At 42.4% G+C, this 27,968-nt stretch overlaps 1 protein-coding gene across 1 annotated transcript in view; it reads right to left on the reverse strand.

The window, feature by feature from the left end:
* Nucleotides 1-27,968, reverse strand: part of FSTL5 (follistatin like 5) — a 2,936,723-nt gene that overhangs the window by 519,942 nt on the left and 2,388,813 nt on the right. Inside the window, exon 12 of the mRNA XM_078677005.1 lies at nucleotides 16,603-16,752. Within this exon, the coding sequence (XP_078533131.1) occupies nucleotides 16,603-16,752 (150 nt within the window). The remainder of the gene's footprint in view (nucleotides 1-16,602; nucleotides 16,753-27,968) is intronic.

Below are 27,968 nucleotides of genomic sequence, written 5' to 3' on the forward strand. Positions count from 1 at the left end.
TAATGCATAAATAAGTTCTTTGTGGGCTTTTGAGCACGTCTCATCAAACCACCTTGGTTGGTCAGGACCATCCCCCTTCTTCTTACATCTCCATTGGAGTTTAACTTGAGCACAAATATTGGAAAAGGAATTTAAAACCACCGTACCATCCGCCTGATTATCTAGGAAAATTGCCATATCTTCCTTTACTTTGTTCTCTAGTTCCAGCATAAAAGTGTCTGGGACCACCTTGGCCCAATTTAATCTCCTCCCCTTGCCAACATGTCACTGGCTTTAAATTGACAGAGTGACAGCCATAAAACATTCAATAGCATTACAGTGCATCGATATTCCTCTTGACTGGGGGTGTGCACAGTTTATATTTTACAAAGCCAAGTCAACCCTATCTTTGGACTTTCCCCCTGTTTACACCCTCATATAGTTTTTCTCCCACAAACGGCTGATTTTTTGTCACCCAGGTGTGAGATTCCCCCTCAAAATACATTGACTGAGGCCACCCAGCGAATGATGTTACTATATGCTTTGCGATCTAAAGATACCATCAAACAAAGGGGTATTAGGGAATTGCATATTGTTGGTGAACGTTGGCGAATTAAGACTATGTAATATGACACTTGATGGCATTTTTCCTCCTGACTCTGTAACTGGATTGGTACTTCTAATTTTCTTTCTCAAAACAAATTAAATTTGGATCAAAAATGATTATTTAACAAAACAACTGTGTGAGCTACAGGTAGAAATGATAATGTAGATGTTGTAGATTATGAAACCTCTATTAGACAATGGACTGCAGAGTTCTATGCGTAACAAGAGAGCCACAGAATTATATCTTGATGCAGTGGAGAATAGTGCCTTGTGTGTTTTTAGGGCTACAGGGTCACAGCCTGTGACAGAAAGCACTGTGAATATATGTGCTTATTTTATACTTGCATTACACACAGTATAGATAAATGAATACAAAATGTGCAAATAGTTTTACGTTGAAATGTTGCTTCCAAAATGCAGCTTTTGGTATTACCAGAGCATAATTATTGTACTAGTTTCTTACATTACTGTCCCTTCAACACCTTGTTAGCGGCTGTGTAAAGAAGTAGGCGGGGTGTACAAGAGAATGATGTTGAAACGTTCACACCTCTATTCTTGTCCAAAGGTATTGCAAGGCGGATGGACAGTTTACCCTTCGTAATATGAGCCACGATGTAAAGTAAATGGTGTTTGCAAACATACAAGCGGAACCCAATAAACATCCATCGGTCTGCTGTAGCCGAGGCTTTCAGACTCCAATTAATCCGGAGCCTGGTTAATTTACGCTCCGCAGCACCCAGCAGCGTGCTAACTGAGCAATTGTAATTGCAGAATAATAGAACAAACTGTTTACGCAGAAAACATGCACTGAGGGACCCAAGAGCACGACAAACTGTAATGCTACCAGAATGCTTACAGCTGTTATACAAACTAGTATAGTATTCTTTGAAAACTCCCTATGCACAGAGAACAAAGTGAAAGGATTGACGGGGAAATGAGCTGCTTATGAAAATATGACAGACGCAGAACGCAGTCATTGCTGTATCTTTCCAGGCTGACTCTGAGAGACACTTTCAGCTTTCCAAAGTATGTTCAGGCTATCGTCGTCCTCGTTTTGTTTTTGTGCTGTGAGATGGTCCAAACCATCAATCCTCTGCTGTCTGAAGCGAAATGAGCCTGAAGGGTTTGGAAGGATGGAGCAGCACGCGCTGTGTGGATGTATTTGCTCTTCTGCATGGATGGCACAGTCCCAGTTGTTCCAGGACACACGGCTGATCTCAAATTAGATGTGTGGACACATGTCTTACAGATGCTTGAATGAGTGAAAAAAGAAGAGGATGACAGCTCTCAACACTTTGACTTTTTTCTCTTCACATAGGGAGTACAATACAACTACAAAACAGAAAAGAACTGGGACTCAATTTAAATGTATACTGATGTACGAATCTGACCTAGGTATCTCAAGAGAATAGAAAGCGTTACTGTGCCTGAAGTAAACGCCAAGAGAACATGTCTAATTTATTTCAAGTAAGATTATAGCCGTAGGACCGGTGAGCACATTGGATTATTGGCGAGGAAGATTAGCAGCAAAAAGAAGGAATGCAACAGATGTTGTACATTACAATTTTAGACACGGATTGTCTGCTAGGAGAGAAAGGAGAGGATAAATAAGGAAGCGTGCACTTCTAAAGTACATCCAACTGTTCGCAGTCATCGAGTCTCAAGTCACCAATGAGTTCAATAACCACAGAGAGCCAAAAGGCTGAAGATTTAGTAGCAATGATACCTTTTGAAAAAAAATTAACATGTGAGTAAATACACATCCATATTCCGGGCCAACTAGTAACACATTACCAGTTTGCAGAGAAAGAAAACTATGAGGAAGTTTAAAAGTAGGAAACTGAGCTGCATGTTAAGTGCCCGTATATCCCTATAAAACTGTGAGATGGCTCACTTTAGCCCATTGCATACTTTCAGGGTGTTTTATGCCTTGATACATTTATTTTTTTATGCACAAACAGAAGCATCAACAATGACACTTTTCCACTCCAAGCACCTATGGTAAATGCAGTATGAAAACACAGGTATTACTTTGATGCAGTATAAAAACACATGCATAACTCTGAATAAAAGTTCAGGAAGATACTAAATGCAGCAACCAGTAGAGATAGCTTCTAATAAAAATGTATTGTGGAAAGATAATACTGGCTTGGTGCACATTGCAGTTATGGAAGATAAGGCGATACAAGGTCTGACATTCGCAACAAAGTGCTTATTTACGATGATAGAAATAGTGGCTGCTAGCTAATAGTATCTGTTGATGGAAATTAGGGGCATATTACCAAGCAATAGCGATAATTATCGCTATTGCGATAATTATCGCTATGGATGGTTAGCGGCTAAAATTATATCGCCGCGCTCCGACGATTTTTACCGCTGAGATTCCTTGATATTATCAAGTTTTATCTCAAAAGCGGTAAAAATCCTGCTAAATGCATGAATATCGCTGAAAAATCAGCGATATTCATGCATTATCGTGACAATGCTCTTAGCCATGTAATGCAACTTCCGTTGGATAACAAGGCTAAGAACTGCTCTGGGCAGGCATTAGCTTTTGGAGATATTTGCGCTTAGCGAGAATATTTCCAAAAGTAAGGCTTTGTTGATAATTGGAGATAGCGATTTTATCGCCCTATTACCTAGCTGTCGCTAACACCAGTTATCGACAGCTACTAGGAGATCGCTAACATCTTGGCACGCCCACTTTGCATGTCATTAGCGATAAATATCGCTGACATGCAAAGCGGGCCCCAAGAGGATCGCTATCTCCTACTAGCTGTCGCTAACTGGTGTTAGCGACAGCTAGGTAATAGGGCGATAAAATTATCGCCGCTTTAGCGGGAAAAAGTCCCGCTAAGGCGGCGATAATGGCCCTTGGTAATATGTCCCTTAGTTTATTGCTATTAAAATGTAGCTGTCTCTTTTACATTCTTACATAGTGAGCAAAGTTCCACTGGCAGACACTGCTACTGTAGTTTTGGAAACATAAATATCCTCTTTTGCTGTGTATTTCGATGCTGGCTGTCGTTTCCTTCAATTTTTGGTCATTGACAGGGAGAATAAACTGTAAATTGTCTGCTGGTCTGCGAGGTGCCTCTCAAACTATGATGTCTGACGTAGTGAGAAGGCATAGAAGGCATCAGAATGCCAGAGATGGGCTGATGGTAAAAAGGAGTAGCCTTTGTAGGGAGAATACACTCTGCCCTGCATTATATATAGAATTACAGATGAGTAGGTGTGAAACACAGGTATGGTTTTTGCCAAGGGGTTCTCAGAGACTCAAATAGACAATGAGAGAGAAATAGTTATGGTTCAGTTGCACTTTCCATTGAAAAGGCATTTTTTTTAATTGTCTATAGCTTCAGTCGCAATGAATAGAACAGCAGTAAGTTTGGAAGTTGCTTAACTTATACAGCTACAATCTGGAAAAGCCATTGTTATGCAGTTATGTGCAGAAGAAACATTTAAAGATGGGTGGGGTCGCAAAAAGGTATTTCCCAATTTTAGCGTCACATAAAATTCTGTTTGCAGTTACAGCAAAAGTTTCTGACCCAGTTTATGTCAAACCTGTCCTGAAAGTAGAACGTTACACAGAAAGAGTTAATTTAGTCCTTGGTCTAAATTGTTTCAATCGTTTTTGAGGTGTTAGCATTTGAAAAAGGTGCTGATGGGCTTGTAAGCGTTTACACTTTTATATATGTTATCAAATGAAAAGCCATTTGTTTAATAGCTTATAGCATTTGCACTATTTGATGAATAGGCATGTAATTTGGCAGGTACTTATTAGTATGTTGAGATTAGTACTGGAAATTTTGAATTTGTACAAATCCATTAATGGGCCCAGTTAAGAAGGGGAAAATAGAAATGCTCATTTACTAATACATGTGTCACTCTAAAATAAATATGCACATCATTTGGCAGATGCTCGGAAGGATTAGTTTTCTATTGATTTGTCAAGTTTTGTGAAAATCCATCAAAGGCAGCAAAGTTAAACGGGGGAGGGTACAATAAAATTATAATTTGCTTATAATGCTGATGCTGTTTGATTATATGCATCAAATGTGGCAGGCAGTTAGCAGACTATACCCAGTACAGATATTTCATGTTTTGTCCAGATTTAGTTGGTGTCCGGGTCTAGGAGGGAGCTAGCAGGGTGATCTGTCAGGGAACAAGTTGGGTGAGACTGGATTCTAGCCTTGTTTGTGGACTCTGAAGGGAATACAAACAAGAGAGTTCTAGGAGGCTTTAATGGAAGCAGAACAGAAGCAGAAGACTGAAGCAGGGTGGAAACAGGCTCTGACTAGGGGACTGGAAGTGTACAGGGCAAACACAAGTACACACAACAGAAATATAAGCAGGGAAACAACAGACAACTATCATACATTATAGTTTGTCTGCTCCTCTGAAATGTTCTATTGGTGAGGTGAAAAGAGTTTATACGAAAGCAAGAAACAGATTAATCTCACAGAGTTCTAGTTGACACCCAGCAGCTCCCATAAGGAAGGTGTTTAAGGTGGTTCTCTGTGCCAAAGGAACAAGCCTTGGTATCTAACTGGCACTCTTGGAAGCAATCAACATCCAGATAAAAAGACAAGACTGAACAACAGGGAGCAGAACAATAATTACTGAACAGATAGGGGGCTCATACAAAGCAGGACTGGAAATCAAGGCCAGACACAGGACTAGAATTCTTAGAACAAGGCTAGGAAAGTTCTTCAGTCAAACAAGGCAAAGCAGAAATATATAGACACACAGAAACACAAATTACAAGGCAAGGAGTCTGCATACATCATGGCAGATCAAGATGAGTGCAGACAAGAGACGATAAACTATGCCTAACACAAGAACAGAAATGGAGAAAAACGTGAGACAGAAACAGATACTACAGGTAGCCAGAAGACAGGGAAATCCAAAACTGAATCAACAGCAGCAACACAGAGCTCGTGAAGATGCAACAGGAGGCAGTTGAAAAGCCAGCACACTTTGCAGGCACAGGGTGAAACAGCTGTGGGGTCTCAGGAGAGGAGTACAGTTGCAGGGAGAGTGTTAGAACTGGGGGTCTCTAGTTGGCAGAGGTAGGTACCAGTGTCCAAATAGGGACCATTGCTTCTAGTCAGGGTAGGGAGGAAACCCTCTGAGATAACCCGTGCTCACCCCCTTGGTACCTTGGCACGGGCAGTCAAGGCTTATCATAGGCAATGTGTAAAGTATTTGTACCAACACTCCCAGTAACACCGTGAAAACACCACAAACTGACTCCACAACAGTTTAGAAAATAAAGGTATTTAATCTAAACTACACAAGACCAAAACAACAAAAATCCAACATACACAGTTTAAGAATATGGTTGCAAAAGAGTTAATAAAGTTAGCGTTAAAAAAATCCACAGTTGCGTGAAAAGTTCACAGTTGCGTCACGTTTAGCCAACAGTACCTTTAAACGCGACAAAGTTCCAAAACAGAAGCTGGTGCGGTGGAAAACAAGCAATGCATCACTCCGGGGCGACGATGCACGGTCCAGCGGCGATCTTTCTCTTGCAGCTCCTCGATGAAATGGCTCTGCGACGATTCTCACAGTGACGTGATGCGGGGATCTCACCCAGCGGTGCAAAAGGGGGTGGTAATGCACGGAGCATCTGAACCAATCAAACACTCACACCCAGTCAATAGATCTGGGTTTAATCCATCACCGTTCTTTAGCCCACTCTGCCACCCCAGTTCAGACATGGCTATATGCAAATCAGTCTGACCCTGTGCCTCATGGGAACAGTCCAGCCCGAACTGCCAAGCCATGCCGTCCCTGGACCGGAAACAAGCTTCCGAGGACCGGTTTCTGGCATTACAGCCGTCTTCAGCCCGGCTTGCTTGAATCCAGTGGCAAAGTGAGCAAGGGACTCACGTCTGAGCATACCCTGCCACACTTATGGCGGCCAAAAGCGGTACAAAAGGGGGCGGTAATGGACGGAGCATCTGAACCAATCAAACACTCACACCCAGTCAAAAGATCTGGGTTTAATCCATCGCCGTTCTTTAGCCCACTCTGCCACCCCAGTTCAGACATGGCTATATGCAAATCAGTCTGACCCTGTGCCTCATGGGAACAGTCCAGCCCGAACTGCCAAGCCATGCCTTCCCTGGACCGGAAACAAGCTTCCGAGGACCGGTTTCTGGCATTACAGTCGTCTTCAGCCCGGCTTGCTTGAATCCAGTGGCAAAGTGAGCAAGGGACTCACGTCTGAGCATACCCTGCCACACTTATGGCGGACAAAAGCGGTACAAAAGAGGGTGGTAATGGACGGAGCATCTGAACCAATCAAACACTCACACCCAGTCAAAAGATCTGGGTTTAATCCATCACCGTTCTTTAGCCCACTCTGCCACCCCAGTTCAGACATGGCTATATGCAAATCAGTCTGACCCTGTGCCACATGGGAACAGTCCAGCCCATCGGCAACAGGCTCTGCGACAATGTTCGCAGCGACGGAAATCTTCCTGCAAACGAAGGATGGGACGTCTTCAGTCAGGGGCGGCAGGCGCTGCGACGATCTCGGTCTTCGTAGCGGCGGGAATTTCCTCGCTAAGCCGGGTTTGCAATAAAACTTGCAGAAAGTTCTTTAAAAGCTTGGTTTCCAGCTTCCCAACACAGGTACCACATCCAGAGGCACCACACATGGGCCACACACTCCAGGAAGGAGATACCTCTCTCAGCAGAGTTCAGGAAAGCTGCGGGTGAAGTCCATTTGTTCCTGGGACTTCTTTAACAGGGAGCCAGCTCTTCTCAGGCCCTCGGAGATTCCTTCAAGCAAGGGCACACAGCACAAAGCAAAGTCCTTCCCCTCTCCTTGACAGCAAAGTAACACCAGGTCAGTCCAGCAGAGCAACAGCAGGACAGTCTTCCTTCTTCAGTTTCAGCAATCTCCTTGGCAGAGGTTTGTTCTTGATTCCAGGATGATCTAATTTTCTGTAGTCAGGGGTCCTGTATTTATACCCCTAAAACTCTTTCTTCCCTTTGTGTAGGAGGGCTCTGAGCCCAGTCTGAGCCAGTTCTGGGTGTTCCTTAAGCACTTTGCTTTCCTGGCTTCTCCTTTCCTTTCAGAGAGAGGGGCAGGGTCGTCAGCCGCCCAGCAGGAGGTGGAGCCAGCATTGTGGAAGGCAGGCACAGCCCTATTCAGGCCCAGGTGCTATCCCCTCCCACCACTCAAGATGCAGATGCAGTCATTCAGCCCAGGGCTAACTCAGCCAGGCTCCTGCAGGCTCCCCAGCCCCTGTCACTCTCAAGCCAGACAGTCAATTCACAAACAGGCCAAGGCACACAGAAAGGTCAGACAAGAGAACAGCAACTTTCTAAAAGTGCTGTTCTCAACCCAGGATTTAAAAGCAACTTTTCCTAAAAGATGTGTTATTAAATTCTGAGTTCAGGGGTGCTAGACTTTTTTGTCCTACCTTGCTCCTATGGGAAGATATGCTGGTAGCCAGTGTAGCCAGCATTCCCCATGATAGCCTATGGGCAAGGTAGTCGTACAATAGTGAAAAACGAAATGGCTGCCTTTCACTACCAGAGCATGTCACCTGCACTAGTATATGCTCTACCTTTCACATATATTGCACCCGGCCCAAGGGAGTACCTTGGGCCTTCCATAGGGGTGACCAATGTGTACAGAAAGGGAAGGGCTAGGCCTGGCCAGTAGGGACACTGACCAGGAGGACATGGCAGTTCACAGACTGCACACAGGCACTGCGGTGGCAGGCCTGAGACACCATTTTAGGGCTACTCATGTCGGTGGCACAACCAGTGCTGCAGGCCCATTAGTAGCATTTGTTACCACCAGCCCTGGCACACTTAGTGCACTTTACTAGGGACTTCTTGGTGACACAAATATGCCAATCATGGGTAACCAATCACAATAACAATTTACACAGGGAGCACTTGCACTTTGACACTGAACAGCAGAGGCAAAAAGATAGGGGGAAACCACGATAAAGATGCCAGGTCTATCAGAGAGTGACAGGTGCAAGGAAGAAAAACGGTGCAGGGATTGCATGGGACCACCAATGAAGGGAATGCTGAACTGAGACTTGTAGGAAGGAAGATAAAGGAAACCAAGAGACACAAGCAGGGGAATAAGAAAACCCGGAACAGAGTGTGGATCAGAGCAAACAAAGAAACAGGCCCAGAATTAAGACATAAAGGGTTAAAGCATCCTGCAACAAATCTAGCAAACTAGATACCATCACCAGGATGGGATCTAGGAAGGGTCTGAAGGCAGAGGGAACTACTACATGGACCATGATGCATCAGGGCAATAAATTAAAAGTATAGACTGGAAGACAAAGTTTATCTGGCTAGCCACGGTGTAGAAATCTATATTGTCCTATCTAGATTAAAAGCAAGCGCCCAGAAGGCCTATGTGGGCACTGCCTTGTGAACGTACGGCAGAATGCTGACAGTCAGAGCGAAGTTAAATGGAAGGGCCAAAACATCTTTCATTTGCTAATAACGTTGGCACCATTTGAGACAAAGAATTAACACTTACAAAAAAGAAGTCCAAAACTAAGTGGAAACAGCAAAATAATATTTACTGCCTTGAGAAAGCTCAGAGCAAGAGAGAATCATGATGTGCATGAGTACAAAGGGGATCTGCACAAACATTTGTAGATATGTAGCATATTTAGCCTATTGTTGGTCTTTTCAAAGTGTACATATCTGTCAAGGGAGTTTGGTAAGAAGGGTGGATCAAAAAAGTGATGATTTGCTCATAACATCGGCACTGTATGACAAATCTGCACAAAATCAGATGGAGGCGAGGATGCATTTTGTTTTCAATCAATATTTCAAACGTTGTGCTCATAGATAAAGCGGGGAGCAATTTAAAGAGAGGGATACAATTTTCATGTGTTTATAACTTTAGCACTCTTCAACGACTCTGTATTAAATCTGACAGTACCTTTGCAAGTTACTCCAAGAGCAGGGATTTAGGGTTTCTTACCCATCCAAGGGGGGAGGAATGCAAAGATGGGGGTAGGAACAATTTTGATTAACTATATGATGGATTTGCAAACCATTGGTATGGACCTTGCATATATTTATATTACTCTTGATTGTCTCTGTTTCATCTAGGTCCATCACGTAGGCAGATTTAAAAGGGGGGGGGTCAAGGAAATATTCATTTGCAAATATATTTATCACTGTTTGATGAATCCACACTACATTTGGCAGACATTTATCAGCTTTGAGCATATTTATCAAGTGTGGTATAAAGATAAATGAGAGGCAATACAAGATGAATTCCCTGTGGCAATGTTTGATGGATCTGCATAAAATTTGCCAAATTGTTGATTAAACCAGTACAAGGCCAAGAATCACTGTGAATATCCAATGGCAGTTGGACGCAGGGCTTGGTGCAGGTGCTATACAATGCAGAATTAATACATGGGAAATGATTGTGGTACATCACAAAAGACCCTTAAAAATCATTAAGGAAATTGTTCAGCAAACGCAAAACTGAAAAAATCCTGAAATTCACTAGTTATTCTGTGCAAACACACACTACACACCCTAACTCAAACCTCTTCCATGCTCAGTGAAATCTTTAAAAAAAAAAGGCTAACTACAAAGAGTAAAATATGGTGAAGACTGTAAACATTTTTTTTAATTCACAATGACAGTTATTTTAAATTTTGTGGAGCAGTGCTGTTGTCCTGTGATTACCTAAGTTATAAGGATCTAAAATTAATAGGATCTAAACTGTTTTTTTTAATGGCATGGCCGTTGGCAAACTCCATGTTGGATAATTGCCTATTGCTCTGGCCTCGTAGTCTGAATTAGTGACAAAGTTCACAGAGTGTAATGTGTTTCACAAGGATGAACCACATGCACTAGATAGGGCACTGCTCCAAAAAATACTGCATAAGAAGATAATGATAACTAATGGTAATAGCATGGCTACCTGTACACGTTCATAGGAGGTTTGGGCTTATTTCACTGAACCAAGACACAGAAATCCCATTGAACCTTTGGAGTTGAAGTGAGATTCAAAACCAAAACTCACAAAAAAAATAGAAAACTAAATCAAAGACAAAGTCAACACAGGATATAATATTGAGACTGCATTGAGAACGCTTTCAGCGAGCAGAGAAATGTGACATGAATGAGATCAAATTGTAGACGTTGGCTACTAATATGAAAAACGAAGAGAAAAAAGTTATAAGAGATTGAGGATGGTGTGGAAAAATGTATTAGGAATGTCAATGCGAAAATATACACAATGAGAAAGAAAAGAAGAAAACATCTGATCCGTGTTTTCTGAACCCCTGCATGTTTGATCAGACTGATGTGTCAATGGTTAAGTAAGAACCTGATTTAGGTTTGGTGGACAGGATACTCCATCCCAAAAGTGACGGATATCCCATCCACCCCATAACAAGTACATTATATCCTAGGACACTTGTAATATGGGATATCCATATTGTGACAGAGTAAACTGTCGGCACAACTGCAAATCAAATGCTAAACCAGTGAGAGATACTTCGTGATTGGTGGGATCATACAGTGGCGTTACTAGGGGGGTGCGGGGGGTGCGGGGGGTGTGGACCACACCGGGTGACACCCTCAAATGGGGTGACACCATCCACCTGGTTAAGCTGTGTAAGTAACACAGCTCAGTCTGCGGCCGCTGGCACGAGCTTAATGATTCCGGGGACCCAGTCACGCAGCAATGACGGTACGTACGCACGCACGCGTCCACGGCAGACGTGAGGCTTTATGGCAGTAATATCTTGAGCCGAGGGAAGGTAGCGGACTGCTCTGCTGTTACAGACAGAAAAGGTAAACACATTTTAATGTTTAGGTCTTCTAGGGTTACAGCGAGAGTGACCCGTAAGGGGCTAAACAAACCAGACAAGGTGAGTGTTGTTTTAAAGATGTGGGCACGGATTAATGACACACCTGCCCTGCTTATGCGACACGTTTAAATCAAGTTTCAAATAATTCAAACTATGTTGAGGCCTTTTCTGCCCCCTCGGCGTGTATGAATAAAGTTTACATTGTATTCAAATTACGGAACACGTGAGTATACACTTCTGAGTTTCAGCGCGTACAAAGGGAGCCTGAGAGTGTGACTCGGTTTCACCCCTCTGAAAGTTAGAAGAAGGAACAGGCGTCCGGTTCTCAGTAAACACTTGCAGTGAGTTTGGAAGCTTTGAAGAAACCAGTGTCGGGTGAAGAATGTTAATTGAAAATACGAGCCTTTCGGGAGGAATGAGGTTACTGTTTGCTGTGCCAGGAAGTACTACGCCCGAGTGAATCTAATAGTTTTGTAAATTTTATTAAGAAACCATGATCACGTTTAATAGCTAAAAATAGAGAAGTATGCTGGACAAATACATGGGCTTTTATCGAGTATTAAATGAATTCATTATAGATTGTGCTCATAGGGACAGTGAATATGTTTAATTTAAAGCCTGTCCTCTATTTTGAATTATTAGAAAAAGACCCTCCGATACAATTTTCCACGTTTTTGTCTCATGAGTGGTTCAAAAACAAAGCCACCATCCACATTATACAAATGTGGGACGTGCAGGCAGAGGGTGAGATGGTGCAGGCAGAGAGGGAGATGGTGCAGGCAGAGGGTGAGATGGTGCAGGCTGAGGGGGAGATGGTGCAGGCAGGGGGTGAGATGGTGCAGCGGAAGGGAGATGTTGCAGACAGAGGGAGAGATGGTGCAGGCGGAGGGGAGATGGTGCAGGCTGAGGGGGAGATGGTGCAGGCTGAGGGGGAGAGGGTTCAGGCTGAGGGGGTGAGATGGTGCAGCGGAGGGGAGATGGTGCAGGCGGAGGGGAGATAGTGTGGACAAAGGGAGAGATGGTGCAGGCAGAGGGAGAGATGGTGTAGGCAGAGGGGAGAGGGAGAGATGGTGCAGGCAGAGGGGAGATGGTGCAGGCAGAGGGGAGATGGTGCAGGCAGAGGGAGAGATGGCGCAGGCAGAGAGAGAGATGGTGCAGGCAGAGGGGAGATGGTGCGGACACAGGGAGGGATGGTGCAACCAGAGGGGAGATGGTACAGGCAGAGGGGAGATGGTGTAGGCAGAGGGTGAGATGGTGTAGGCTGAGGGAAAGATGGTCCAGGCAGGGGGTGAAATGGTGCAGGCAGAGGGGAGATGGTGCGGACAGAGGGAGAGATGGTGCAGGCAGAGGGTGAGTTGGTCCATCCGGTAAGTTGTGAGGGGGTGACACCATGAGTTACCCGCACCGGGTGACACCAACCCTAGCGACGCCACTGGGATCATATATTTGTTTTGGGGATTAGATAGGGTATGAGAGCTGATCAATCTTCCAATGATCAGCCAAGCACAATATGTGTGCTGAATGAGAGTCGACAGATGTCTGATCAGTGGTGCATGCAGTTTAAAACAAAAACAAAGGTAATTCCGAGTAAATACTTCTATCATCACAATAAAGAATATTTCCGAAGCTAGACGCATTAATACTAGACCAACTTAGAGGTTGTATCCAGGAAGAACACCACTGATAATGGATATGTGGAGTATCATTAAATTGGAAAAAAATATACATATGTTACTTAAAGTGTTAGAAAAAAAACAGAAGTGTGGCATGCAGTTATATATGAAAATAGGTTCGTGTTTAATTAAATGAGAGACATGAATGAACCCAGATCGTTATTTAGAACAAGCTCTGAGTGGGAAAGTGATTTAATGAGACTTGTCTGCAAGCACTTATGGCTTGCATATAATTGTGGTCCAAGTGATCATTTCCAAATTTATAATTTGCAGTTTCTGTGTGAAAATGTTAGTGGCTTCAGCTTTCAAAGTCTTCCTTGTGCACCAGATACTTCAGATGGTTTCTACTGGTTGGTAGGCATCCTCTGTAATGTCATCAACCTCCTTCATCTCGGGCTATTTAGATGGTCATTTCCCCTACATGCAGGTAATTGTTCCTACCAAGCTTTGTTCAATCAACCCGGTGTGCCAGTATCATGTCTCAGTTTTCAAAACCCAAATATTCTGACTGAAAAAGGGAGAGTTCATAAAGTGTTCTCAAGTAATATAGCGGCATTCTCCTTAAATAAACAACAATGAGAACTCTACTTTCTTTGTCTTTCATGCTGGTTCTGATGAGGGCCAGGCATTTTTTTGGTAAAAGCTGAATGGGTATATCATTGATAAGTGATCATAAACTAACCCCTAAATAATGCCCACACTCTGCACTTCAACATTTGATATAACTGGATGACATATTTATTTTACGTGTGTATTTAGGACACAAAACATGGCTGTGGTGAGACGTTCAGCTAAGGATCTCCTTTCTACTCTCTGTAGAGGAGAATTTGATCTGAACCTAATAATAAAAAGAGTTAGTGAACAGCATTGTCAGTTACTAACAAATTTCTACTTAAAGGTAAATCGAGCAAATGGTTTTGGCAGTGTTCTCAACAGCTGGTTCAGTCACACAGTAGTCAATATCTGAAGTAGCAAACCGAAAATAGGTCGGTAAAATATGATAGCTGGTTTTATTGGACACGTTATTCATAAGCTATTATTCCTCAGTGTCAGTCATTCATAGGCAGTCAGAGGGCTTTCCACAGTAGAATTTCCTGTCTTGGAGATAAAATGCCCTCTATTATCTCCAGCACACGTGCCCTGGCATGTATGGCCAGGTACACAGATGAAGTGTAAGGTAGCAAGAAGCCAAGTAAGAAAGGGAGACAGCACAAAAGTAGATGATGAGGAAATCCCCACAATGCACCGCACATCCCTCTGTGTTTCCTGCTGTACATCACTGCATATTTTTGCAGTGCTTGCCTTCTGCTCTCCTGAGGCGCATCATCTTATTTCCATTGTTTTACCGGGTTAATTATGTATGACTGATGATCTCTATGCCTTTGGCCCTTGCATAGCTCTTGCTGTCTTGACATGGGTGTCACTACAATTTTTTCTTTTAAGACGCAGTTTGGAGCTCGTACACATTTCTGGATCTTGACATGTGCCACGTTTTGGTGCTACCTTTGTGAAAACTAGAAAAGTTAACTGTTCCATGTTTGATCCAGCCCTCTGGCTTTGTGCAGCACTTGAGATATTGGCAAAATCATGGCTGACTTTTGGGCGTAGGGACCGACGCAGCTGCACCTTGCGTGAATGAATCTAGGACTGTACTGAAAAGTATCGTATTACTTTAAAAGCAGGTGCTGCAGTGTTGGCAGCTTTGGCTAGTCATCATAATGTAGTGCAGAGGGTTAATGTGCCTGCTTGCAAAGAACATGCCCCAGGCAGATCACAGACCTGAATGTGAGTGAACTGAGTAGCGGTATACAACATGAAATGGATGTCAGAGAGGGGCTATAGCGAGATGAGGGGCACTTTGGAGGGTGGTATTGAGGGAATTCGTGTAGAATGAGGTTGGGGGTATAACTGTCTATTGCACTGGGAGCCACCAGAGCTAAAGCCGGCCCTAGGCACAATTGCTCACAAAAAGGGGTTTCATATGGAGAAGTGATTGGTTTCAGCATGATAGCATGCATCAGCTACAAGATTTTAAATGGAGCAGATTTGATTTACAATATTAATGTTGGAATTACTGTGTGTGTTTGTAATTGCAGTGATCCTCACCTGCCAGGAGAAAAGGCCTGGATTTGCCAATGACATTCTCAATAATACAAGGTTGCATATTCGTTCTCATCAGTGATGGTTCAATGTTTGAAACATGAGTATTGCAAAACATTTATAACAGAATTTCACTGATTAGGGTTTTCATGCATCCTACGTGTTATACCTAAGGTTCTTTGCACAACAATCTGTTGAACGTTAGCCAGCCACCTTTTGCCAAAGCTGCCTGAAACATAATTTCTAATTTATGTTTGTCTGGAAGCACATCTACTGGCAAGGCAGCTGTGAAGGGGAAGTGTTGGGTTCGATTCAGAAGAAATTAAAGCAATGGAAGAATATGGCCTAGATCGTGTTTGGGCCGCAACTCAGGATCACATAAATTAGCCATCAAATCATTTACAATTTCTACGAGGATTAACGAACCATCTGCATGTTATTCCATTGATTAATTTTGCAAACGCAGAGTGAATTAGAGCAACTTGTGGTTTAGTCGACAAATAAAATGCTACCCACCTGGCACACATCTCCATCAGTTAACCCAGCTGCCTTGTTGGACACTTCATTTTAAACCATTGAGAGGAGTGGCCCGGCACAGCTGATCATGTAATAGGTTATATTTTAAAGTTATATCTCTTTAATTTTTGTTGAAATCAGTTTTCAAAATGTGACTTTAAATTCACTTTCTTCCGAAATTTAAAAAACCTTTCCGTTCGTAATAAAATAATTGCAACTGTCGGACAGTTCAGTTACATACATTTCAAATTAAGTCTTCTGTGTCAGAATTCAGCAGGTCTTTTTACAGAATTCGCGTGCATGTGGAATAGCACGAGCACATTGCCCGTAACTTTCCCAGCACCATACTGCACCCATGACCAGGCCACCCAAACAATATAATTTATTTGCCTTTCGGGCCAGAATAAGACTCGCATGTAGTGGTAATGCGATTGGAAAGGATGTGTTTGTACAGTACTTTACAGTATGAGAAAACAGAAACAGATTAATTAACTGAAACATTTTGGACTTTGAACAAGCTCTAGACTTCTGTCACATGATCAGTACTTAAAGTTACAATATTCCGCCTTATTTATGGTAAAATTCCCTGGGCGGGAATATTGATAACGTTTCTCAATCCACTCCGATTGAGGAATTCTGTGCTGTTGTTGTTTTTATTTTTACATCTTTCGATGTTAGAAATCAGTTTTGCTCATTTAAAGTTTGTAGTTATAATTTTATTTTCTACTGTACATTTATTTGTCTACAACCCAGCAACAAGAAACGATGGTGTAGTTATAATCCCTTAATTGTTACAGCATAGTACAATTTATGAAAAAAATATCGACATGCAGTGGTGGTTCAGCTTTCTACTTAGACACAGTCTTTACATATATACACTTGCATACCTGCATAGCTTTCTGGGTCTGAACATCTACAATGAGCACCCTGTCGAGGCGGGGCTGAGCCACATAAATAAACTTGTCCTTGACGTTCACAGCAGAGGCCCACTCACAATGCTGACTGTCTCCATCCTCTGACTTTGGACATACTTCCTCCTGAAATGAAATGAGAATTATATATAAAAGATAACAAAACAAGTCAGACACAATATTTAGTAAACTGTAGTGCATTTGTTTTTGTCAAGAGGCATAACAGCAAAATATTGCTTTGGTCTGCAATTTGACAGGATTTTTGGTAGAAATGGATGGGATGGCTTCCAAATCGTTTAAGCTGCCATGTGGGGTACCTCAGGGTTCATCCCTGAGTCCCACTCTCTTTATCATTTATGTGGCCCCGCTGGCAACAATCATTAGGCAATGCAGCTTTTCAGTTGTATCATATGCCGATGATACACAGGAGGTGGTCTCAGTATCAAACAACATTGAGGAGACGACTGACCGCTTTAATATCCGCATGCTACAGATTAACACGTGGATGCAGAATAACTGTCTTAAAATGAATGGCGACAAGACAGAGGTCTTGCTAATAGGGTTTAACACCTCCTTCTGGTCCCCAAGATGGTGGCCGGTTGATCTGGGCAACTGCCCAGCACCGGTAACAAAGGTTAAAAACCTGGGGGTAATATTTGACCAAAGACTGATATTTGAAGGTCAAATTAACAAGCTTACCTCCACCTTCTGGGGCAACTTAAAAATTATTAGGAAGATCCGTCCGTTTATCCCGGTGGATACTTTAAAAACGGTGGTCACTGCATTGGCCATATCGTGATTGGACTACGGAAACGCCCTATACGAGGGACTACAGGCACTGCTCCTACTTAGACTCCAACGGATGTAGAATGCAGCAACAAGATTGATCCTGGACATCCCTAAATATGAATCAGTAACAAATCGATTGAGGGATCTCCACTGGTTGCCAGTGGGAAAGAGAATTGTATTTAAGGCTCAGTGTCTGGCATATAAGGCATTACAGGGGAAAGAGCCTCTCTATCTGAGAACACACCTCAGGAAATACATTCCGTCTAGAAATGTAAGATCAGCACAGGCACATTTACTGGTACCTGCGGTACAAGCATTTACGTTGGGGGGGAGCTTTATTGTCGGAATTGCTAAGGTATGGAACTCCCTTCCCTTGGAGATTAAAAACAGTAACTCCTTGATGTCGTTCAGAAGTTTGCGGAAAACCTGGCTGTTTAAAACCTAATAAGTTCAGATAAAATCGAATCAGTGGAATTTTAGCTTTTAGGTAGTCCTAGCGCCAATATGCCCGTGGGCATACGCTGCGCTTTACAAGATGTAAAATCAAATCAAATCAACAGATGGCAATTATGTACTACTGGACCTGGCCCTTTTTGGCAGGTTCACCCCTGAACTTTTGCCTAAAGCTCTGACATGGTGGGAGTGGCTTTAGGCCTCTGGGCACTTTACCATTGTGGCCCAGTGTAAAGTGCATTCATGCTCTGAGTGCGTGTGGTGAGATTGGCCTGCCCTCCCATAGGAATGCATTAGGGATATGTGTGTCCATGGTAATCCTGGTATGAGAGGAGTGCAGGGGCAATGGGGTGCGCAGATTTATGGTGACTGGTGGAGAAATGACACTTTTAGAAGTTGGCATTTCTGTGTGCTATATGCCTGCCTGCCTAATGTGAATTGAATGTCTGGCTTGTGAGTGACAGGGGCTGGGGGGTGTGGATGGCTCCAGGAGACAGGGTGAGTCAGCCCAGCGATGAATAATAGAGAGATCTGCATGCAGAGGTGAGGGAGGAGTTGCACCTGGGACCTGAATAGAGCTGTTACTTCCCTCCACAATGCTGGCTCCGCCCCCTTTGGTTTGTCTGATCATTGAGTCCCCATCTAACAATAGGGAAGAGGAGCCTGGTAATCAAAGTGCTCCAAAACCAGTTGCATCTGGTTTCCCAAGCCCTGTGCTGTGACACAAAGGAAAATGTCCTATAAAAGAAGGGGTTGTGACCCCATGAAAATGTTGTGCTGTTCCTGGCTTGAGGGGGGACCTGCTGCTCCTGCTGGGCTCCTGGAGGAATTGCCACTGCATTAGAGAGAGGGCTGTAGACTTTGCCCTAGCGCTTAGAGAGCGCTTCTATTTGTTATATGCAGCTCTGGACTGCTGCCTGTGGATTCCCCTGCACTGCTTTATTTTGCGGGAACCCACCCCGCAGTTTTGCCTTTTAGCGGGAGCCCATCCCGCGTTCTTGCCGCATTATGAATTTGTTTAGGCGGGAGCATTCAGACAGGAGTCTACCCCGTATCGCCACCGCTGCTGCCGAGAACACTGAAAACCGCAGCGCTGCCCTCGGCAACCCGAAAGTGAAGGAGATTCCGCCTGGGTTGTGGGAGGGGGCCGACTCCGAATGTGCTGCGGCTCGCGGGGCTCCCATGAACAGGGAGAGCCTGCGCAGGAAAAGAGGCAGCGGTACGGCATGAGGGCAGCCGGTGTGGTAGCGGTGCTCCCATGCACTGAGGAGAGCCCCACAAGTGCTCCAGCAGTCAGCTGGTAGAGACGGAGAGGGCCCGAGGCACATTGTCGGTGCCTGCCCCCGCCGCAGAGGAAGAAGTGCTGCCGCCGGAGCCTCTCCAGCAGAGGAGAAGCTCAAGAGTACCATCGAAGAAGCAAAGGAGTTCCCAGGGAGCCCGGTGAGTGGGGCTCAGTTAAGAAGGGGCTGGGGGGGTGTTGGGGCACATTGCTGGTGCCCGCCCCCTTATGCCAGTGCTAATTCCTTTTGGGCATAGCTGCTGAGCGGACTTCCAGGAGAGCGAGCCACTCCACCGTGGGGGGTGATTTTGTTCAAGGAGCCCCCAGAGGGGCCCCCAAGTACCAATGCCCATTTCTTCTACAGCTGCCCCAACTGGCAGTGGGCAGCTGCAACGTGGGGCCATAGTTTAGTAGGAGCCCCCGTGGGGGCTCAGGAGGCATCGTAGTGCCAGCCCTATTCTCTTCCTTGGGGGCATTTTCATTTAGAGTCCCAGAGAGGGGCTCCGGGGGCACGCTGGTGCCTGTGCTCCTTTTCACAGCTGCCCAGCAATTAGTGGGCAGCTGCCACATTTAGGCTTTGCATCTGCGCACTTTGCTTAGCTGCTTTTGGAGCCAGCTCTGACATTGTTGGACATAGGGTGTTTGAGCCCCTGAGAGAGGCCAGTTGGCCAGGGGCCAGTTCCAGTGTGTGGTGCCCTCGTTTGGGGCACACCGTGGGTATGCTAATGTGATTCATGCCTGACATGATTTAGGCATGTTGTGATCTACATTTACTATTTGTGCTACATCTACAATTGGTGATTTGTGATGGTTTTGACAGTGGCCCCATTGGCCTTGTCGTCTGTAAATAGTCCGCTGTAAATACTGCCTGGTTCCAGTTGACACAGTGTATATCGTGTAATTACTATTCTATGTGTTTATGATAATACAAAGGCTATTTTTGATACAACCTTGTGTGGAGTTCCTTTTGTGATGTGCCTGGGATGTTGTTGCTGTGTGCGTGCGAAAACGCTTTACACTTTGCCTCCGGGATAAGCCTGACTGCTCATGCCAAGCTACTAAGGGGGGTTATCTTTGGTGTGTAACTCCCTTGCCCTGACTAGAATGGTGATTTTTGCCTGGCTTTGGCGCAAGCCTTAGCGAACCAGAAATCTAATTTCTAACATGTATCTATGAAGGGAATAGGCTATATCGAAGAAGGTCTCCGAGAGGAAGAGTTTTCATCCTAAAGAGTCTATGCATTCCCTGGTATATACACAGGTGATGTCAGCTCAGAGGGTGGACACACATAGCGAATTGCATGTTACAGGTTTGCATCAACAAGTTTGTAATTCGCCTCTCCTATTTACAAACTATTGGTACTGCAATAAATAGAAACAGCAGATTTTTGGTCTATTCATAGTGATACCACAATATCTGTCTACCTGTATTGATATTAGGGACTTTTATATGAATCTAATTCATTATTATTAAGCATATGGGTAGATATTGTTTTATTTAACATTAGTATAATTCTTATAATTCCCACTGCATTAGATTAATGGAAAACTGATTGAATGGCTGAAAATACTAGTTCAAGAGAGTGCAAAGGCAAATCCGGATTTCATGGCTAGACGAGGAACAACCTGATAAAGGTTCAATAACCTAATCTGGAAAAAGATGGGTTTTTAATACTCTACAACGTTTTGTAAAGTTGCTCTGCAAAGTAAAAAGCACTCTAACATGCTGGCTGCTGAGCACCTCAAGAGCCTAGAGTGCTGAGACTAAAGTGTGAATGGTGCACCACACACAGCACTTTAAAGGTTACTTTTAGATTGAGAATTCAATGCAGGACCTGCAACTGATGGGACACATGGCCGAAAGAATGAATGCAACAACCGAATTAGCATCTTAATTGTGGACCAAGTGGAGTCAATTTATAAAGTACACAAGGACAACATGAGCTGAGATAGACACTCCCTGCAATGGTTCAGAGTCACTGTAAATCTTGTACATTTGTTAAGTCAGGAGGTATATTCCCAAGATTCCTGGCTGAAGAGGCATGAACTGAACCACTTGGAAATATTGAAAGGATGACATTGAAGTTAGAAACACGGAGCCTCCTTTATGAAATGTGACGCATCGCTGTGTGAAAACAGCGATGCGTCACTTTTCATTGCACCCTCCTTGCGACACGCTGGATGTGTCATATTTACAGTATGAGGCATCATATCGCAGAGTTACAGATACACCAGGATTTCTGACGTATCTGTAGGCGCAAAAATTACGCATTGCTGGATTGTGTAACGAAAGTGACACAACTCCATCAATGGGTAATTTCAAATAAGCAAGTCCCATTTCAAATGTGCCTGTGCCAGTCTTACGTCTGCTGTGAGGCAGGCGTAAGATATTGACGCCTTTGCATCCTAGAAATGACGCAGTGAATCTCATAGATTTCACTGCATCACTTTTACGAGGCTTACTTGCGTCAGAATGCCCACCCTGCATATATTATACCTGGCGCAGGTATAATGTGGCACAGGGGTTTACAAAGTGACGCATCTACCTAAATGCGGCACTTTGTAAATATGACGCAACATGGAACCGTTTTTTACCCTGCTGGTGCGTCACAAAAATGGACGCACCAGCGGTGCAAAAATGACGCAAGGGCTCATAAATAAGCTCCATGATTCCTCAACCGACAGGTTGGTACCAAGCAAGTATCCAATTATTTTTTACAGATGCCAATTTAGAACATTGTAACCAAGCGCTAATGCATCTGCTTTTTAAGTGGCTTCCCATTCAATCCCACACAGCCAAAATGCAAAGGAGCAAACACTGTGATTTGGCACACAGTGCCATCTTTCTAAACTGAGGATGGCATTGTTATTATTATCTATATATGTTTGTCCTTTATGCATTACTACACCATTCATCCGATCGCCATGAAACTTTGGGAAGTTGTTGAGTACACTCCCGCGAAGGTTTCTGGCATATGCATTACTACACCATTCATCCGATCGCCATGAAACTTTGGGAAGTTGTTGAGTATACTCCCGCGAAGGTTTCTGGCATAACATTTTTTGAAATATTGGCCACCCTGGGCCCTCATAATCTTTCAAATACTGAATTTTTCCATTTACGGAATACCAGGCGAAGCAACAACGTATAAGTCCATCAATACTGTGATGAATCAAGACGAAGTTGTCAATTACCCAACGGAATTCTTGAAAGCACTGGATTTGCCAGGTATGCCACCGCACATTTTAACATTGAAAATTGGTGTGCCGATCATTCTTCTCTGAAATATCAATCCACCATGACTTTGCAAAGGTACAAGACTTTCAGTGAAAAAGATGATGAACAATGTCATCGAAGCTACAATTTTGAATGGGAAATTCAAGGGGGAAGATGTAGTGTTGCCCCGTATTCCAACTGTGATGAATCAAGACGAAGTTGTCAATTACCCAACAGAATTCTTGAATTCACTGGATTTGCCAGGCATGCCACCGCACATTTTAACATTGAAAATTGGTGTGCCGATCATTCTTCTCCGAAACATCAATCCACCACGACTTTGCAACGGTAGAAGACTTTCGGTGAAAAAGATGATGAACAATGTCATCGAAGCTACAATTTTGAATGGGAAAATCAAGGGGGAAGATGTACTGTTGCCACGTATTCCAATGATCCCAACAGATATGCCTTTTGAATTCAAACGTTTCCAGTTTCCAGTGCGAGTCTCTTTTGCAATGACCATCAACAAAGCAGAAGGACAATCGCTGCATGTGTGTGGACTAGATTTGGAGAATCCGTGCTTCTCACATGGACAACTGTATGTGGCCAGCTCACGCGAAGGAAAACCTTCTGATTTATTTGTGTACGCACCAGACGGAAAAACAAAAAATATTGTGTATTCACATGCACTCGAATAAATAAATAGAATTAAAACAACACTTTGAAAAGTTTTCCATATTAAAATTAATATGTTTCAATAAAAATGACACAATGTAAATTGAATGTTATCATAACGAGTTTCCTTGAATTTCCTTTCTTATGAGATCGCAGCTATGCGCGACGGGTGAGCTAGTCATAAATATAAAACGTATACACATGCAAGCCCACGAGGAGCTAAAAATAGAGTTTAGTTAATTCAGAAAAACTCAGTTTGTTGTACTCGAGAAAGAACCTTCTACTCGGGCAAGGGAGTAAATGTCACTAATGCCAGAACCTGCATGTGTATGGCCAAGACAGAAGTTGTTGGAGCAGTACCTAGCCCTATGCAGCGTTCTTGCAAATATGCCCGAGGAGAATGATCTAATATGATCAGCACCTGACAAAGCTAAACATCTTGAGGCATGGAAACTACATAGCGTGGCGAAAAGAAACCGAATAACTCATCACAATTCAGAAATGTCTTTTTCAGCAAGACACATAATATTGCAGGCACTGATTGCATCTCCCATGACAGGAGGCACCAATGACAAAAGTATTTTTAACTAGAGCACCATGCACAGATATAATAGATCAAAATTGAGTTAGCGCTTTGTTGAATTTTTCCATTGAGAGCAAATGAAAAATTGCCAATCTGAGTAAGTGTTTCTGTCTCCAATCAGGGAAGTCTCAAAATTGACAGTTTTAGTATCATGACATATTAGACATTTTTGGGGATAAATGTGTGGCAGGAATTTCCAGAAAACAAGTACAGTTATTCATTTAATAACCATTGCTGTGGCAGACGAGTAACCCAAAATCATCCTTCAAGATTTTTTTTTCTGGTAACTGTTTGGCCTCAGCAATGCTGTCATTGTAGTAGAAAGAGCTATTTATAAGAATTTTGCATTCACATTTTTTAGTTTACATGAGGGACAATATTTAAAAATCACAGACGCGGCTCGCACAGGTAAATGATATGGGGCAGTGAGGCGGGGCGGGGGTAGTGGAAACGGACATACAACGGCAATGTAAAAAAGAACAAAATAAATAAATAAAAGCACCTACCTTGCACTCGCCGCATCACAGATTTCAGTGATGCGGTGAGTGAAAAGTAAGTGCTTTTATTTATTTATTTAGTTTGTTTGTACATTGCTGTCGTATGTCAGATTCCACTTTCCCCGCCCTACCCCGCCCTGTCTCACTGCCCCACAGCATTTACTTGTGCGAGCCGCGGCTGACAAATCATTTGCATTTCATGGAGTGTGCTTACGCTTTCAGCAGTAACACAAGAAGCGGATGTAAACCAGCTCAGTAAAGATTGAGGGGCATATTACCAACAACTAGCGATAATTATCGCTATGTTGGCTAAGCGGCTATAATTTTATCGCCGTGTAGCGACGATTTTTATAGCTTAGGAGTCTTGATATTATCAAGGTTTATCTCCTAAGTGATAAAAATCGGCCGAAATGCATGAATATCGCTGAAAAGTCAGCGATATTCATTCATTACCGAGCAAATGCTCTTAGCCATGTTATCCACCTCCCATTGGATAACATGGCTAAGAACTGCTCAGGGCAGGTGTTAGCTTTTGGAGATATTCACGCTTAGCGTGAATATCTCCAAAAGTTGGTAATAGGAGATAGCGATGTTAGCGGCTGTTTCCAGTCACTAACATCTTGGCACGCCCACTTTGCATGTCATTAGTGATAAATTTCTCTGACATGCAAAGCGGGGCCCAAGATGGTCGCTATCTCCTACTAGCTGTCGCTAACTGGTGTTAGCGACAGCTAGGTAATAGGGAGATAATTTTATCTTCGCTTTCTTGGCTTTTAAGGCCAAAAAAGCGGAGATAAATCCCTTGATAATATGCCCCTTCATGTTTACCTGTGTTATTGTGTGAAGAGGGTATTGAATATATTTAAATTAAGAATCATGTAAGCACCTGTTCCAAGTGCAACGCATTGGATAGTGTGTCTTCGTGCAAGTCAGAAAGGTTATTGAGATCAATCCACTATGATTAGCAGTGAATTATGACTATTTATCACATGTAATTGGTCTTGAAGAATAAATATCAAGAGATATGAGCTGATGTGTGGGAAAAAGTAATTATGTAGCTGAAGGCAAATTATAATATGAATATTAAAACGTCTAGGATATAACTTCTGAATGTGTTGTACTGGTCACAACCTGGAGCATGCCAAATCTCTTACCGTTGTGTATCAAAGGATAGAAATAAATATTTTGCACCAAAATTGTAATGATACCTAAAAAAGTTGGGAAAGTGCTGGATGGCGGGGATGTAAAAATGTATATCCCCACTTCAACAAGTGTAACTGTAGGGAAAGTGCTGGGTAGTGTAAGGGAATAATTTACTATTCCCACTCCAGCAAATGAAACCGTAGAGAAAGTGTTGGATAGCGGAGGGGAATAATTTCGTATTCCCACTCCTGCAAAATAATTAACATTAATTAAGAAATAATTAATTGGTCAAAAATAATTTACCTCCCACCATATTCCCCTATAAACAACACCACCAATATTGTAAAATATTACACAATTAACAAAATTATGTAACAATGAATTAATTATTACCAATTAACAAGCAATTTAAAAACCATCAAAAATAAATTATATCACACAATTAACTCAATAAAATAACTTTAGATTACTATTATATAAAAAATTCTTCAAATTAAATTACTTCCCACCCTGCTTCCGTATCGACACACAACCCACTCCTAAAACAATACACAATTAATATGTTTACAAATTAATTATTAACAATTGATATCCAATTAATAACTAATTAATAACATTTTTTACCACAATTAACAATGTAAATATTACCTACATAAATATAAATTAATAAAAGATTAAGTAATTAAACATAATTAAATTACTTCCAACCCTACTCCCCTATAAAACCACTACTAGCACCTAAAAAAATGACACAATTAACACATTTACCAATTAATTGTTAATTATTAATAACCAATTAAAAACTAGTTAATAACACATTAATCAACACAAATAACAATATAAATGATTAAATACAAAATATGAATTAATAACATTATTAATGAATTAATTTTAATTAATTACTTCCTACTCTATTCTGAGGGCCATATTATCAAGAAAGGGCAATACATTATCACCGCTTTTATCGGCAGGAAACTGCTGCTAAAGCGGCAATAATGGGCTTGATAATATGCCCTTGTGAATTCCCGTAGCAGCCCAGGTTAACACCAGAACCTTCTCAAACTTCTTAATCCCCCACTTCTCTTGTTCGCTTTTTTTAACTTGCTTCATTTTCCCGACCCATTCATTTTTAGTTGGTATAAAATCTGATCAGCATCTCTGAAGCAAAAGTGATCTAGCGACTGCCATTACGATATATAATAATTTGATCACCTTGTCAGAAATATGAACATCTGGATCATAGCCAAACACGATCATCCGAATATCCAAATCTATCGTATTAAGGCATTCAGCTTCCAGAAAGCAAAATATGTCATTACAGAACCTCTGGATCAGAGGACTTTGTGATATGAAATGTGTCCAATTGACTGAAGGATGGTTTAGGCAACAAAAGCACTGCCCGGATTTGTTCGCGTAAACTTTAGATAAGAAAAGTGGGGTTCTATAAAGTAGCCATTTGCTAAAAAATAGCATCCTGCAATAATTTTCTCCCCTTACCGTGCAAAAGTTGATCTTATTGACTACTGACCACATACTCGCTGTGATTTCCATCTCTTCATGTTTTCCCTATTTAGTTATTGCATTCTCCACAAGATCCCTACCCTTAATAGAGGTAAATGCTTTTTCCATTCCCCAGGTTTCTTAACTTTGGGCTCTCCTAGTAATTCATTTACTAAGCATTTCCGTTCGATTATCTGAACCAAATCTAGTTTACTCAACAATTTACATAAGATGTTATAAGACACAAGGAGAAGGAAATCATTTGGAATTAAATGAGACATTTCAACTATATTAAGTCATCTATCATTCCTTAGGAAATCAGAGATTTTCCCAAAGCCAGCATTGGCCCATTTTTGTGTAATAGCCGACGAATCTCTGATCCCAAATAGTGAAGTGAGGCCGGATAACGGAGTTGAGAAGTTAATTACAGGAATTGAATATATTCTATACAAAGCCTGACATTTATAGAGAAACCATTGCATTCTCAAAGTACTAATTTAGGAGATTTTACAATTGTTAGTGGGCAGAGAATCTGATTCTCTTTACAAATTAAGTTCATAAAATAATTAATAAGTAAACCCGTCTGTAATTCTGGCTTAAACCTTGACATATATTGTGCAAAATATGCAAAATAATAATCCCTGAAATTAGGGAGAGCTAATCCACCATTTTCCACCTCCTCATATAAAGTGGTAGGAACAATTCGGGGGACCTTCTTGCTCCAGAGAAAAGTTGTAAACACATACTCTAATTTAGCATAGAGAGAGGCAGCTAAGACACAGGGAATCGCGGAAATTAAGAAATTAAATAGCGGAAGGACAGACATTTTAATCAATGCAACTCTGCCCAATATGGTTAATGGAAGAGAATTCCATCGACAGAATAAGTCCTGAACTTTTCACAGAAGTGAGGCAAAATTTAAGTAATATAATTCAGAAATTCGAGTCGTAAAGTAGACACCCAGATATCTTTTCGGTTTTGTGTTTAAACAAGGGAGAATATCGGGATGTAAATCTGTAGGCTGACAGTTACACTGTATTATTTCTGTTTTTTTAAATTAATTTTATAACTGCCAAGAAACTCAAATTTTTCAAAGATCTAAAAAAATGTTTGTCTACACGTCCTTCTCAGGCTTTTTTATGAGCATGATATCATCGGCGCATAATTTCAATTTTCCCATTGTTGGTAGAGGAGGGCAGATATCCAA

The sequence above is a fragment of the Lissotriton helveticus genome, chromosome 2_1 (assembly GCF_964261635.1).
Source record: "Lissotriton helveticus chromosome 2_1, aLisHel1.1, whole genome shotgun sequence".
Taxonomy (NCBI): domain Eukaryota; kingdom Metazoa; phylum Chordata; class Amphibia; order Caudata; family Salamandridae; genus Lissotriton; species Lissotriton helveticus.